The sequence below is a fragment of the Rhinatrema bivittatum genome, chromosome 4, assembly GCF_901001135.1.
Source record: "Rhinatrema bivittatum chromosome 4, aRhiBiv1.1, whole genome shotgun sequence".
Classification (NCBI taxonomy): Eukaryota; Metazoa; Chordata; class Amphibia; order Gymnophiona; family Rhinatrematidae; genus Rhinatrema; species Rhinatrema bivittatum.
Window position 1 is genome coordinate 180,849,179 of NC_042618.1, and position 15,902 is coordinate 180,865,080.

The window sequence follows — 15,902 nt, forward strand, 5'->3', positions numbered from 1 at the left end:
CATCCGATGATATCACCCATATGTGAGGACTACCATCCTGCTTGTCCTAGGAGAAATAAAGGCTTCTAAAAACATACATTGGTTGGCATATTGGCCCAGAGAGGGCATTATGACAGGTTTAGCTGCCAGGCCTGGCACTTGCTCCTTGATCTGGCCAGGCTATGAAAGCTACAGCAACAGTACTTGTAACTATTAGGAGGACTGGTCAATGAGGACTGGCTAATGAAGAGCACAGGTACATCAAGAAACAAATGTCAGCCATTCAATTAAACACACTCTGATATGTGCTAATGGTACATATAAACCCACTGCTTTCCATGTCCTCATTTAGTTTCTCTTTGGCAGTTTAATTTCAATTCTTCTTTTCTTGCAAACAAAACTGCACTTTTGCCTCTTACAGACTTCCCTTAGAACAAAGGGGGCATCCAGCAGCTGGCTCAAGGTAAATATATGGTTCTTTGAAACCCCCTACCAGTGGCAGATGTGGTGTCATTTGTCTATTCAGGCTAAAGGGAGGAGGCAGCAACAAATTCATCAACCCATACAGATTGAAAGAAAGAGGCATTGGAGGGGTGGGTGTCAGTAAAGGGAAACCAAACAGAGACAGAATGAGCATGAGGAGTGGGGAGAGAGCATGCAGGTGCAGGTTATTAACAGGTATATAATTAGAGGCAGCAGATAACAGGAAACTTGGTGATTTAAAATAAGTGCACCATAAACCCACACATAATGCTCCTTCATTCGGTTACTAATCCCCTTTTAAACATCACATGTTTGGGGGAGAAAATGCCAAGTTTGACATACTTTTCTCAAACAAGATGCATAAGCTTACAGGGTTTTTAACATCCATGGCAGATGTGGCCTGCTAATTACTTTTTGGTATTAACTAGCATAGAAGAGGCTAACCAAGGGGAAAGGAACCCACAGTTAAAATGTACTCCTTTTATTACTACTGTTGATCTGTAACCTTAACTGAACTAAAACAACATGCGGTACTTTGAGACTGAAAAATCTGGTTCTTGGTCTATGAAAGATTGGTGATCATTGCTTTAGAAACAAGTTGTGGTCAGGTCAACATAGATAATAAAATTAGTTACTAATTACATAAATTATCTAGCCTAAATCTACTGAAATAGAAAATGAGTTGTCAGATAGCCTGCATGGTTTGCAACCAGAGTTTCTTAAAAAGAGAGGTTAAGAGCCCAGGACATGAGGTAACATACAATATCTATCATCTGGCTGCTGTATAACTAATATTAATAAACCATGTGAGGCAGCCCGATGACTCACACACAGGTAATTTGACACACTATTATGCAGGACAATTCTCAAGTCTGCTCCTATGCCTCCTGCACTTTGTGCTGGAAGCAGTACAATTATGTAAAACGTAGTGTCAGATACCATTCTGGTGGTGATCTGCTTAGTGCACACACAGGCAGATACAGTAAAATCGCGGGAGAGCGGGCAAGTGCCCGCTCTCTTGTGCGCGTGATACAGTAAATAAATTTATTTAAATTAGGCCCGGCGGTAAAAAGAGGTGCTAGGGACACTAGCGCATCCCTAGCGCCTCTTTTCGGACAGGAGCAGTGGCTGTCAGCGGGTTTGACAGTCGACGCTCAATTTTGCCGGTGTCTGTTCTTGAGCCCGCTGACAGCCACAGGTTCGGAAACCGGACGCCGGCAAAATTGGGCATCCGGTTTTCAACCCGCGGGCCTATTTCAAATTTATTTATTTATTTATTTTTTACTTTTTAACTTTCGGGTCCTCCAACTTAATATCGCCATGATATTAAGTCGGAGGGTGCACAGAAAAACAGTTTTTACTGCTTTTCTGTGCACTTTCCCGGTGCCGACAGCTAATTTCTGAAAGCAAAATGTGCGGCTTAGCTGCACATTTTGCTTTCTGAATCGCGTGGGAATACCTAATAGGGCCATCAACATGCATTTGCATGTTGCGGGCGCTATTAGGTTGGGGGGGGGGGGTTGGACGTGCGTTTTGGACGCGCTATTACCCCTTACTGAATAAGGGGTAAAGATAGCGCGTCCAAAACGCGCGTCCAATCGCGGGTTAACAGTGCGGGTTAACAGTGTGAAGATTATTGCAACTCACTACTACTAGGCCTCCCAGCTTCTTATACCAAGCCTCTACAAATGGTACAGAACACAGCAGCCAGAGTCCTTACAAACTCCAGGAAAATCGATCACATCTCCCCTATCCTCAAAGACCTTCATTGGTTACCGATCCACTACAGAATCATGTACAAATCCATCAATATCATCTACAAGGCTATCCACCAACACACTCAACTCGACCTACAAATACCACTTAAAAAACACACATCCGCCAGACCCATCAGGGATTACTACAAAGAGTCATTCCAGATTCCACATGCCAAAACCTACCAACATAAATCCTTCAGTCTCAGAGCTTTCTCTTCAGCAGGTCCAACCCTTTGGAACTCTATCCCACCTGACTTGAGACAAGAACCATGCACCCTAACATTTAGGAAAAGACTAAAAACTTGGCTTTTCAAAAAAGCATTCCCAGGCCTTGATTAAAACCTCCACCCATCAGCACAAACTCGTATTCAAAAATTGGATCAAAATAAGAATCCACCAACTACACACTCATACCCAGCACCATATTATCATCCTTCACAACTGTGTCATATTTATTCACTTTGCTATACAACTTTATTATTTGATGCAATTGGCTGAAATGTAAATATTTCTTTGTTCAATTTCTCCCCCTTTTCCAGATCCTAGTTAATTTTCCTTGTTTTATTGTAACTTTCTCACATCCTTATTATTGTTTTACTGTATTTGTAGTTTCAATTGGGAATATTGTTTATTTATTACGTTATTCTCTGCCTTACACACATTGTTAACTGTAAACCAGGTTGATGTGATGCTAGTCATGAAACTCGGTATAACAAAAATAATAAATAAATAAATAAACAAACAAACAAACAGTGCGATCCGCCGGAGCGCACTGTACTGTATCGGCCTGACAGATTGGTACTGGCTGAAGTTCCAGATAAAGCTGCATCCACAGGAGCTCACATTAGTGCCTCCTCTTAAACAGGGTGATGGGAGGGAGTAATATGACAATTTGCAATGAATCAGTATCGATCTCCAAGATGTGAAGGACGACAAGGTATGGATTTGTCACAAGAAGCACCTTAGCACATAATAGAATATTCTTTAGAGAAAAAGATATACCTCAGAATCTTGGGATGCTGTGGACACGATGGACAAGGAGGAAGATTATATCCTGGAGTGTCTGTGCATCCCATGTCATGACTGTAAGGTATTCCAAAATAATCATCAAAACCTAAAAAAGAGATAATTTAGCAAATGCATGACAATTTATTTCATAATATTTAAAGAAAGCATTAAAAAAGTGGATTGTTTAGCAGATGAGTGAACAAAGTCATTCAAAACACAGTGTAGCAGCTCAAAGAAAATGGTCACACTTAAAATTCAAGTGACTCGCTGCCTAGCAAGGTGAAAATATTGCCCTAACTGGCTAATACATTAGACCTTCACAAACAGGCCGCTGTAATATTGTCGTGCGTTAAATGGGCGCTCATAATTGAACTCAACATCCATTATCCTCATCCATTCCCATTCCCATTCCTCCAACCCTCCCTCATCCTCCTCCCCTCTCACCCTCCAACCCTCCACCCTCACCCTCCTACCACCTGATCTAACCGCATATATTCCCTGGCACCATGTGAATAATTAAAATGTAAATATAGTTATTGTGAATATAGTTATGTGAATATATTTAAATATGTGAACATGTAACCACCTTTCAAGTTGAATTAGTTGCCTCAATGTTTCCTCCTACTATAAATTATTGTAAAGCCTGTTGCTATGTTGTGTTACACTGTGAACCGAGGTGATGTTTTTAACGTGCCCCGGTATATAAAAAACCCTTAAATAAATAATAAATAAAATAATAATTGAGCACCTGTTCTCTTAATGTGTGCCGCTCCATCTCTCCCAGGTGCCCAATTTAATATTTAAATGGGCTGCCATGGTAAAAAGGAGGCGCTAGGGAAAATTGTGTCCCCCTAGCATCTCCTTGGCATCGGGTGCCCAGGAGAGGTGACTGGCAATTCGAGTTGGGAAAACAGACACTTAATTTTATGAGCCTGACCGCCGGCAACTTTTTTTTTCTGGTTCTCCTTTTCTCAGTTCCTCCGGTTCTCCTTTTCTCAGTTCCTCTGACTTAATATGAATCTGGACTAATGTTCAGGTAGTGGAAATGCCCTATCAGGGATTATCAACTAAGTCTTAAACACTCCGTTTTCATTCTGACAGCTCAGGCTAACCTTGATAATGCTCTAAATTCACCTAGGTCTTTTCATTGACTATGAATTAAATTTTAAAACCCACATATCCAAAAAAGTTAAGGAAGATTTTAATAAATTAAGACTTGAAACGTTTAAAACCGCTGCTCTCTCAAAATAATTTTAGATATGTTGTACAGATGTTACTGTTCTCAGGGCTTGATTATTGCAACTCGACTATGTTAGGACTTCCAAAAACAACTATGCGACCCCTACAGGTGATTCACAATGTTGCAGCAATAATTCTAACAAATACGAGAAAAAGAGATCATATTACACCAGTCCTAAAATCATTACATTGGTTACCAATTGAGTACAGAATCAAACATAAAACTCTATGTATGATTCACAAGATTATATATGGAGAAAAAACTGACTGGCTGAACTCAACTATCAAACTTCACGCGCCTCAACGAGAACTAAGATCAGCAAACAAAGCATTATTGTCAGTGCCTACAGTAAGATCTGCACATCTTAGCGAAGTGAGGGACCGGGCCATTTCGATCACAGGGCCAAAACTGTGGAATAGTTTACCAGTAGATCTTAGAGTGCAGGACAACCTGAAAAAATTCAAGAAAGACCTAAAAATATGGTGCTTTCAGCAAGCATATGAATTGAAACCTGAAAGCTTTTAGCTAGGACAGAAGTTATCCGAGGATTCTTTTTATTTTCTTAACTATACTTTATCCTGTTTTAATGCGTAGATTTTAACTATCATACTATTTTTATTTTTATTGAATTTTTATTGTATTTATTCCTGTTTCTAATTGTTTTTTATTGAATTTTATCATGTAAACCGTAAAGATAGAATTTTGTATTCTGTAAATAAATTCAAGGTTTTCCTTACATAAAAGGAATGCCTTTATCACAACCCTGTCATATCCAAACTGCAGGCTATTTCCTATTACAGATGGCAGGAGTACATTTAAAAAGCGATTTTTAACCTTAAGTTTTCTGATGGTTTTGTCTTTTAACACTGTTGTAGTTTCTGAAACGATTTGTGTCCACAGCACCTACTTTTAAACTGACTGTATCCTCCTCCTCTTCTCTTTGGGCAAATTCCACCTGCCTCTTTCATATCTCATAAGCAATCTGTGGACACTGCTTACTCAAAAAGACAAGATGTAAGTCCAACCGAGTGTGAAAAAAAGTTATAAAAATGTCTAAGCAGAAAAGGGAGCAATGAAACATTTAAGAAATAGGGATTGCAAGAGAAGCGATGATACAATCATTATTAGTTTGCAAAGAAAAGCTGAAGCATAGCAGAAGTCTGAAGACCACATTTAAGATGGGTTATGATCTCCTTCATCCTTGAAACAGCTAAGAACAGAAAGTTTTAATAAAAATAACTGATCCCTTCTCCTATTGAGAATATATCCGATTTATAGATATTTACAGTATATAAACAGATTTCAATTCAACTTTCTCTAATTTCTGTATTTTTAAATCTAAGATTTTTTTTCTTGCAAAATACAGCTGGCAACCAAGTGTGTATAATTCTATGCTGCCATTGCCTTTAGCCAAAAAATGTAACTTTCTGAAGTGTTTCAAGTGGAGGGTCTAAGTATTCACAGGTAGCTTCCTTCTTTTCTTGCTTACGGAGTAAATACATTTCAGATTAATTTTCTGAATTATTACTAACCCTTCAGTCACTGATTCTTTGAATCTGCCCTGCATTTATACCGATTTTCATCCAGAACACAATGCTTAAACGCGTATACAGAAATCCTGTTTGTCTTCTCATAGTAGTTTATATGAATCCTTCAATAGTATGCAGAAAAATGTGTGCGCTAGACACATGACAACAGATGTAAAGAGAGGTTGAATTATAAATTTGAAATATGAGTATTAGCGCCAATTTTCATGGCTTCAACCTTAGCTAATACCCCTAGGCTCTCAGCGAGCTTGAAGTGAGAAGTTTTGCATTTGCAGCTCTGATGAAGAGATCAAGCAAGGCAGGAAGGAGCTGTCACAAGAAGAGGATGCAGGTTTCAAAAAGCACATCCCTGCCTGCCACGTCAGAAGGATGGTATAGCTCATTAGTTTGCTGAAACTCAAGATTTACTTCAGAGTGCAAGTGGCAAGCAGAAAATGGTCAATCTTAATAAACATTACATTTCTAACTTCCCTGGGGGTTCTACAGAAATTCTGAGAAGTAGATCTTCTTATCCCAACATTAGGTACAGTGAAGGACCAGATGGGATGGCAATACTTACCACGAAAGTTGGGATGATAGAAGCCATTATGACCCAGATGCCATTTTCCTATATTAAAACAATAAAGTATTCTCAATTCAGATTTTTTGTTCAGTCCATTAATACAGTTATAAATTTTTTGAGTGACTAAAAGTATTAAGCAGAGAAAAATGTAGTAAAGTCCACACTGAATGCAAAAACAGCAGAGTGAGCACACGGGGGTAGATTTTAAAAAGGTGTGCGTGGGCGTACATGTTCGCGCGTTACCCGGCGCGCGCACATGAACACCGATTTTATAACTTGCGCGCACAAAGGGGTGCACAATTGTGCACCTTGTGTGCGCCGAACCGCGCTGCCTTCCCCCATTCCTTCCCTTCCCCTACCTCCCCCGCCCTTTCCCCCCTACCTTTTCCTTTTTCCCAATTCTATTTCCAAACTTACTTCAGCCCTGGGGCAATGCAAAAGTAGCACATAGTAAAACTAAGTGAAAAATTTGCTTCTCAAAGTTGATTGTGCAAAAATGTCATAGAAAAATACACGTGCTATTTTTCTAATGAGCTGATTTGCATGGAAGTCCAGATAGAAAAACAACATGTGCTATGTTGCAAGTAGTATGTAACATTTTTTTCTGTTTAGTATATCAGTCTTTAAATGTGTTCTGTATGAGAAATCTCAAGCTAACAGAAGTAGGCTTATGCTTGGTAAGACCATAACTAAATAGCAGGAGGAAGCAAGGATTTAATGGTTAAGATACAGAACTGGAAATCAAAAACGCCAGGGCTTAAATCCTGATTCTACCACTCTGTTTGTAACACTAGGGAAGTCTTTGCACCTCCCTGTGCCTCGGTTTATACAGCTGTTAACTGAATAACAATAAAACTGTTCTCTTTCTCACCATTCTGCACGCTGTTGCATAATATCTAAAAAAAAATATCAGCTGAGGTGACATCAAGTTAGCAGCAGCTGCATGTAAGCAGCTGCATGTAAACAGCTGGTTAGGCTGAAAAAAAGAGAGGTCCATCCAGCCCAGCTCTCTACTATCTGACTTATTACATAGTTTATGTACTGATTCAGAGAGAGACAAAACACACACAGTGCATCTGAAGCAACCTCACAGAGAAAATCTCTTTTCTGACTCCAAATCTGGCAATTGGCTCCAGCCTCTGGATCTGCACCATCAGCCCCTTTATCTTTAAAAATATAAACAAAATAACTTGTCAAATGTTAAACACAGAAATGGAAGCTGACAGCAGATAAAGTTGGCCAGGCTCATTTTATTTCCCCTGCCTGCCTACTGCAATTCCACAAACTGCCTGAGTCTCACTTTTTTTTTACCTTTAAGAATCCCCTGTGCTTTGCACATGCCTATTGAAATTCAATGTCTTCCTCCCTCCCTCCACTGGGACAGTGCTCCATGCATTCCCCCATCCATGTTGCACTTAATTTTTTATATAGCACTTTAGAGAGGGGCCACAGCCTGTTGGCAAAACGTGCGACACTTTCACCAGGCTGAGAGAAAAGTCCCTTCCCATGAAGAGAGTAAAGCTTCCCGCCCCCCCCCCCTTTGTCTCATAAATTGCTCCCTTGTTTTCTTGGCTGTTCCTAAAAGGTACAAAAAAAATTTCTTCTGCAATATTTGTTTTTTTGATCCAGCAATTTTCCCTCCTGTTCCTATGGGCTTCCAACTAAATCGGAACCCAGGAATCAGATCCAGATCATCTCCATGGCAGTGCACAGAGCTGCTACTCAGCCAACCCCACATCAGTATCCTCAGTGGGTCTGTTACTGTATTCACACTGGGTAATTAAATCCCCCCTCAGCTGACTATTTTCTAAGAAAAGTAACCCTGACCTCAGCAACCCATTATGTATTACACCTTATAAAATATAGTGAGAACTGACACGCAGCAGCAGAAGGAAAAATGACTAACTTACTTGATAATTTCCTTTCTTCTAGTAAAGGCAAGTCAATTTCAACACATGGGTTATGCACCTTTGCCAGCAGATGGAGATGATGCACAAGCTGATGTCACGGCTATATAGTCCCACCCTGCCTTTAGCCCACCAGTATTCTCTGGAAAAGCCAAACTGTGGACAAAACTGATTATATTTGAACATTATTATCAACAAACATTCATGTTTCTCAACCAACAGGAACCCTGAGCTCAGCCAAAAGAAGGAATATATCCAGCAAACTAAGGGCTCGTGAAGCCACTTACCGGTTTTCAAAGAAGAGCAAGAAATCATACTCTGCGTAGTTTGCCCAAAGAAAGGCTAACCACAAATTTAAAACAGAATGAATGATAGTCGCTTATAATTTACACAATATTATAAATCATTCATATATTAATCAACAATATTCCACATAAAAAACACATCCACACTTCATTCACACCATAAAAACAACCATAAGAGCAAAAAGGGTGCATGTACAATATACCTCAATAATAATAAAGCATACACATATGTATTTATTTATTTAAAACATTTCTATACCATCTTAGCAATGTGTGATTGATCAAAACGGTTCACAATTTGGCAACAATAAAAATTAAAATACCAAAATAAAATAAAATAAACAATAACACAAACTAACACATAAATCTAGCTAAATTACAAGTCAATCTTGAGATCAGCATAAACGTAAAAATACTTCTCAAGAGAGAGGCAAAAAAAAGACAATAACTAAATCGATAAAAGAAATTAAGATTGAAGAAAAATACAATCAAATTTGAATATTATGTTCTAAACTAAAATAATAAAATAAAAGCCTGGCTCATCAACTTTAAAAAAAAAACTCTGAAAAAGAAAGGAAAAACGAAGAGTCGATAATCTAGACAAAGAGCTGCTTTAAACGGAAGTGTAATCATAAGTGACTTTCTGTCTATGCAATTTGTTTTGTTTAGCGATCTGTAACTGGTAATGCTTCATTGAAGTAGTATGTTTTAAGGCCTTTTTAAAGTCCTTTCTATTGGCAATTTGTCTTAGCACATTTGGGAGGGAGTTCCACAAGATAGGACCTGCCACTGAGAAGGCTCTCTGCCTTGTTAAGTGCAGTCTGGATAGATGTACAGAGGGAACTTCTAATAAATTCATATTATTAGATCTAAGATCTCTTGTGGGCTTGTACAAGCGTAAAGAGGTACATAACTAGATGGAGCCCTGGTTATTTAACAAAGCATGTATTAGTGATAGTATTTTGTATTTAACTCTGTATTTGACTGGTAACCAGTGTAGTTTATATAAAATGGGATTCCCAGCTCCTCCAGCACCTGGGGGATGAGCGGGACAAGTTCCTTCGTACGGAACAAACGGAGGATTTTGCGGTCATCCCCCTCCAGCGCAAGGACAAGATCTGAATCATCCCCTTGGGCAGCGTCCTCAGCCCCTGGGTCCATCCTTGGCTCTCCTGAGATCGTTGCCCCCAGGTCTGAGCCCTCGTGCCGTGGAGCGGGATAGGCCGAACGTACCACCCTGGGACCTGAGAAGTCCTGTGAAGTCCCAGGCCCGACCGGTCCCATGGCCGGCTCAGGGGACAAATATGGGGGGATCCGACGCCCCTGTTGTAAAGGGAGGCCTTCCTGCTGCGCCAAAAAAGCCTGGTGTAATAGCAGGATAAACTCCGGAGAAAAAGGCCAAGGGGCCGCAGGAAAAACCTGCCGGCGCAAATCCACCCCACCCGTAGGGGGGGGGAGCCTGATCCAAGGCATCCTCTGAATCCCCCTGTCCCCTAACAGGATCCGGTGGGACTGGGGAAAGCGGGGGGAGGGAAATCCCCATCCGGCCTTGAAAGTGCAGAACAGCCTGCAGGGGATCCCAAAATGGCCGTTGTTCCTGTGGTTAGAGGCATGGAAGCCTGCACGCGGCCCGCATTTACGGGCTGCAAAATTGGCCCGGCCGCGCATCACATCGGCTCTCCTCCTTTATGCGAGCTGCGGGGGCTCAGAGGGCCCCTCCCCCCCCGAGATACACGCCGCACACAGACCGCGGCGATTTAGCCGACCCAAAGCCGCACTACAAACGCAACAATCAGACCTGCACACATTACACTAGCGGGAAAAAGAAAAAACGAGAAAAAAGAGAAGAGAACCCCGAAGCACCGCATGGGGAGGAGGGGGAGGAGGTAGAACTGACCTTACCTCTGTGCTGACAACCAGTCCTGACTCTTTTTTTTTTTTTTTTTTAACGTTAACAAAGGTAACAGACGGACCCCTCTCCTAAAACTGAAGAGAGCTGTCCAGCTCAATTCAGCAATTAAGGAATGGAGAGGGGAAAGAAGAAAAAAAATTAACTAATAGAGCCAACAAAAACAAAAGTTACTAAAGTGACCTCGTGAGGGGAGGGATATGGATCACCAGATGTGAACCCCAGGGCTACTCTGGGACCGGGCGTACAAAAGGGTCACCAACCCCCAGCCCGTCCACCTCAACCAAACAGGGTAGGGATCCCTGATTAGGAACCCCAACCTCTGGGAGAAAGGCTCAAAAAGCTAGAAAAAAAATACTGGGCACACTGAAAGAAACTGCAGGTATATTCAGCCGCCACCATCTGCTGGAGACAGAGAAATACTGAGGAACTGCAGGTGGCACTAGGGTATTTGAAGCAGTGTCAATTTTCACTTTCTGTCTCCATCTGCTGGCACAGATGAATAAACCCAGGAGTCTGTGTTCCCTGTACGTACTCAGATCAGTCCATATTTCTGCGACTGCAAACTCCATCGGGAAAGCAATGCACGTTGAAAATGGTGAATATATGCCCTCGTCCAGGGAACCACTTCTAAAGCAGCAGCCATCAATCCCAGGACCTGTAGATAAGGCCACATGGTTGGATGAACAGAGTTCCGCAGGGATTGGACATGCAGCATCAACAAATGGATCCAAGACTCCAACAGAAACACTCTGCCCTGCTGTGGGAAATTTTGAGGAGGAAGTTAGCTGTGGAAGAGTACTGTGCTGCGATAGACAGGAATGAAACAGAGAAAATCATTGATATTATTAGTGTAATTATTTAATTTAAGGCCTATAAATTCTGAGAATAAATATACCATTTTTCTTAGCCTGCTTGTACCAAAAAACTGTAACAAGTCCTGAGATCAGATATATAGAAAGAGGAGTTACTCAGAAAGGTTAACTAAAGATATCCGAGGAAAACAGACACTAGCCTCTAGGCCACACCTCACAGTTTGTTGCTGATGCAATAAGGGATAGCTGGGGCATCAACTAGCACATGGGGGTATGGTCCAGAGAAAGAAACTAGGACAAAGGTCAGAAGAATTAACTTAAAAAAGACCTATAGCAAACTAATTGTTTGAAATCAGAGAGCCAACAGCTCGGAGGAAAAGCTTTTTGGACATTATCAGTGGTTAATGAAGAAGTGACCAATGAGTTGTTGCTGGTTTTCCAACACATTGTGTTTCCAGATTTACCAAAAATATCTCACCTCGGGAACCATGAGGGAAGTATTTTTGTGTAGATATTCTTTATTGCAAACTCTAATTTTATATGCTTTATTGCTTATTCTCAGACTTATAAGTAAACTTCTAAGCTTATAAATAAGTCAGCCACCCCACTTTTTAAATTTGGCATCATGACCAGGATATTATGTCATAGAATTCCATTTTTGCTTGTTGATTGTTAAGTAATCTATGACAAAATAATCACCAATAATTTTCCTACCCACTCCAATTTTTCCAAATCACTGCATTTGGTGACTGGATGATGGAATTGGTGTTTGTCTCCTAGTTTGTTTGTTATATTTCTATACAGTTAGTAAGTGGCAGAGTGTGTCAAAAAGGATACGTTGTTAATACTTGGATCATGTGTAAGTCTAGCAATGTTCCCACTGACCAGATTTCTGATACTGTGTCTGGCTGGACCAGTCACAACAAATTGAATGCTGCAGCACAGATACTGAGCCAAACAGAGACAGCTGATGCAACAGAGAATATAAGGCTGGGATAGAGCTCTGACTTGACCTCTGAAATAGGTACCTGCCTCTCCCGGTATATAGGAAGGTGTCAGAGACTGTTTGTAGGCATGTTTGATGCTTTTGTCTGTCTGCCTTCATCATTTTAATTGTCAGGATACACTTAAGAAGGGTGTGACTGACTTGCAGCTCCAAGCTGAAGAAATGCTGTGTGCTGTGAACTCTGCTTCAGATCCAGGAAATTGTGCTCCATGTCCATGTGCATTTGCAGTTGAAACCCATAATGCAGAAATGCAGAAACTGGTCACAAAAGAACAAGATGAGAACATTAATAATTCTGAATCTGCAGAGTTGATTACCAGTGCTTCAGAACCTGAAAAGACACAGGGAGCTGAAGAGTTAACTGAGCTTGCTGATAAGGGAATGGAGCTAGCAGAAGAGAGTGGAAGATAAGCAAGTCTGACTGTACCTTTCCTACACAAACAGAAGAAAAATTGGTTTCTAAAGCACAGAATTAGCTTTTCTGTTTAAAAATTATAAACAGACAGATAAAGAGTTAAAAATGCGGGAATGTAAGTTGATTTTTACTGCAGATGAACTGAATAAGAGTAAGATCTGCAATTTGTCAAAGTGACAAAGAGAGAGAGATGCCCTCCTAATGGCTTTCATAGAGTTTTTATAGAAACTATACCTTGATGAGGGCTCCTTTCTTTCAGAGATGCTCTTTAGGAATTCTTTACCTGATAGTATTTTAGTCATACAACTGTTAGCCCTTCTATGTACTTTTATAGAGAGCTACCCTGTAGAATGGATGTTAGACTATATAACCGCTGCTTACTTCAAAAGATGGGTTATGATTAACCTGGTTAGACCAAACGCGCCCTAACGAATGTGAGAGGCTCTTATCAGAAATATAGAGAGCAGCCTGCATTTCTTATTTTCTTTGAATTTATATAATATGTTTTGTTGACCCTTTTTGCCTATCCTCTCCTTTTTCATCTCTGCATCAGGCAGATGTGGTTATTAGTCTGAATGTCTAATTAATGCTGAAATCTTGCTACAAGAAATGGGAGACAAGATTGATCAGCTACAACAAATTTCTCCATCAGACCAGAACATCTGCTACACAAGACCCATTGTGTTCATAAGTTTCTTCTTATTTTCTATTCCTATTACTGTTTTTTTATTTATTGAAAGAACATGTTTTAGCATGAATTACATAGCAAGATGCAGGATATTTGGCTAGAAAGCCACAGAGAGAGAGAGAGAGAGATACTTTATAAGTATAGCAATATGGAGCTGCCTTAATTACTAGGGATATGCAATCGTTTTTGCCAAATTGGAAAATTTCAAAGAAACTGTCCAATTCGGCATGGGTTGGAGAACCCGAATTCCGAGACGGATTTTCCCCGAACTTCAGGGAAAATTCGTTGTTCGGGTTAGCGCAGGGGGGTGGAGGAGCACATTTAAAAAAAAAAAACAAACCCACCCCAACCCTTCAAATTTAGTAAATTACAACCCCCCACCCTCCCGACCCCTCAAAACGTGCCTAAAGTCCCTGGTGGTCCAGCAGAGGTCCCAGAAGCGATCTCCCGCTCTCGGGCCGTCGCCTGCCAGTAAACAGAATGGCACAGGTGGCCCTTTGCCCTTACCATGTCACAGGGGCTACCGGTGCCATTGGTCGGCCCCTGTCACATGGTAGGAGCAATGGACGGCCGGCGCCAACTTAGAAAATGGTATTTTACTGACACTCATCCATTGAGAAGGGTGTCGGTAAAATACCATTGGAAAATATTTGGACATTTGGGCATGAATTGACTTTCTACAAGGGTTAAAATAAGATAAGTACAACGGTTGATTTTCCAATAATATAGATTCTATTTTTAATTGGTGATGGACTTTCACTTGAGGCAAAATATAAAATTCCAAAAAAAGGTTTTTTCAATTCTGAAAAATGATTATATATAAGGCAGAGTATGAAAGTAACTACATGATGATGCCTATTATGATGTCACTAACATCTATTGCGTCTTGCTATCCTAATCCGATTCTTGGGATAATGTTGATATTCATTTTTTTGAGATGATAATTATAGTAACATATGCCATAAGCATGAAATAGTAATCCTTCAGAATTTAGCTTTGGAGATATCTTTGGCCTTTCATAATATTTCTAATTTTACCATCATGTTTGATATATCATAGAATGCTCCCATACCATTAGCCATAATGGCTAACTGTATACATAGTAATACTAATCCCATATTCTTTGTTCTGTGCCCATAAACTAGATCTATAGTTATAATATCTTTCACTCCTGAATTTGTCTCTCTCTTATTTACAGTTTGTTTCTACCGAACTTCATTAGTAACCACTGAAACCCAAACCCATGATTTAGCCCACAGTTTTATTTAAGAATACTTCATCCCTCTCATGACAAGCTGCAATTGCTAATATATTTTGCTGGTGCCATGCAAGATCATAACCAGATATTCCAGTAGTACCAGGTAGTAACTTCAATATTGTGAATCATACTACACTCCCATCACATAATGTCTCATGTTTGCATTTGTGGGAAGAGTTGTTTATTATTATTAAATGATTATTTTGGACATTCAGTCTTCCTACCCTATTTTCCATCCTAACTCTTGTGTAGGGAAAATAAAATTCAGGCAACTCTTCCTGTTGATTTCTCTGGAACGTGTACCCCTGTGTATGCTTATTTACCTTTTTCTGCTTTTCCCCAGCACAAGTAGATATACAAGCCCCATCATAAGTGACAAACCTTAGAAGAACTTCCTTACCTGGATTTCTCTGATAAAGACAGTCAGAATGCCTTATAATATACACCTATTATTGTTGAAGAACACCACAGCGCTGTGGTGAAAGCAGTTTAAGTTCGGAACTGCGGCACAGAACTGGGCGTTTTAAGAAGGGCATATGGAGTTGCAACACAGCTCAACATCATGATAAGTGTTTTCTTATCTGTGGATATATGTATATTTTTGAAGAACAATTAAGTTAAATTGTGGACTCTATAGATAAAAGAATTATTGTGAACCATAATATTTTAAAAAAAGGGAAAAGAAAAGAGAGAAAAAGAAAAAGATAAAAACAATTAGGGTCCACTGCGACAAACCCGATGATTATTCAACATTTATTTATTTATTTATTTATTTAAAAGTGTTTATATACCGCTTTATAAAAAATAAATTTTTGTCAAAACGGTTTACATTAATTAAAATAAAAATTTTTAAAAAGAACAATCAAGTTAAATTAAATTAAAATATACATAAAATTAATACATCTATATGGTGAGCTATTCACTTTGGATTGGGTTAAAAATCCCATGAAATTAACACGTCTTATATATTAAAAGTTGGCTCCCGTATGAGGGTTATTGTCGCTATAAAAATATTTTTTGTTT

The 15,902-nt window shown here is 39.8% G+C and overlaps 1 protein-coding gene across 11 annotated transcripts in view; it reads right to left on the reverse strand.

Annotated features, from left to right (window-relative positions):
• Positions 1 to 15,902, reverse strand: part of ARSG (arylsulfatase G) — a 240,054-nt gene that overhangs the window by 121,439 nt on the left and 102,713 nt on the right. For 6 of the 11 annotated variants that reach the window (XM_029599300.1, XM_029599306.1, XM_029599302.1 and 3 more), the window contains 2 exons: positions 6,574 to 6,621; positions 3,222 to 3,333 (listed from right to left, as the gene is read on the reverse strand). In XM_029599300.1, the coding sequence (XP_029455160.1) occupies positions 3,222 to 3,333; positions 6,574 to 6,621 (160 nt within the window). Of the gene's footprint in view, positions 1 to 3,221; positions 3,334 to 5,374; positions 5,604 to 6,573; positions 6,622 to 11,232; positions 11,469 to 15,902 lie in introns of those variants that run through there. The other 5 variants (XM_029599301.1, XM_029599311.1, XM_029599310.1 and 2 more) reach the window with 3 other exon arrangements.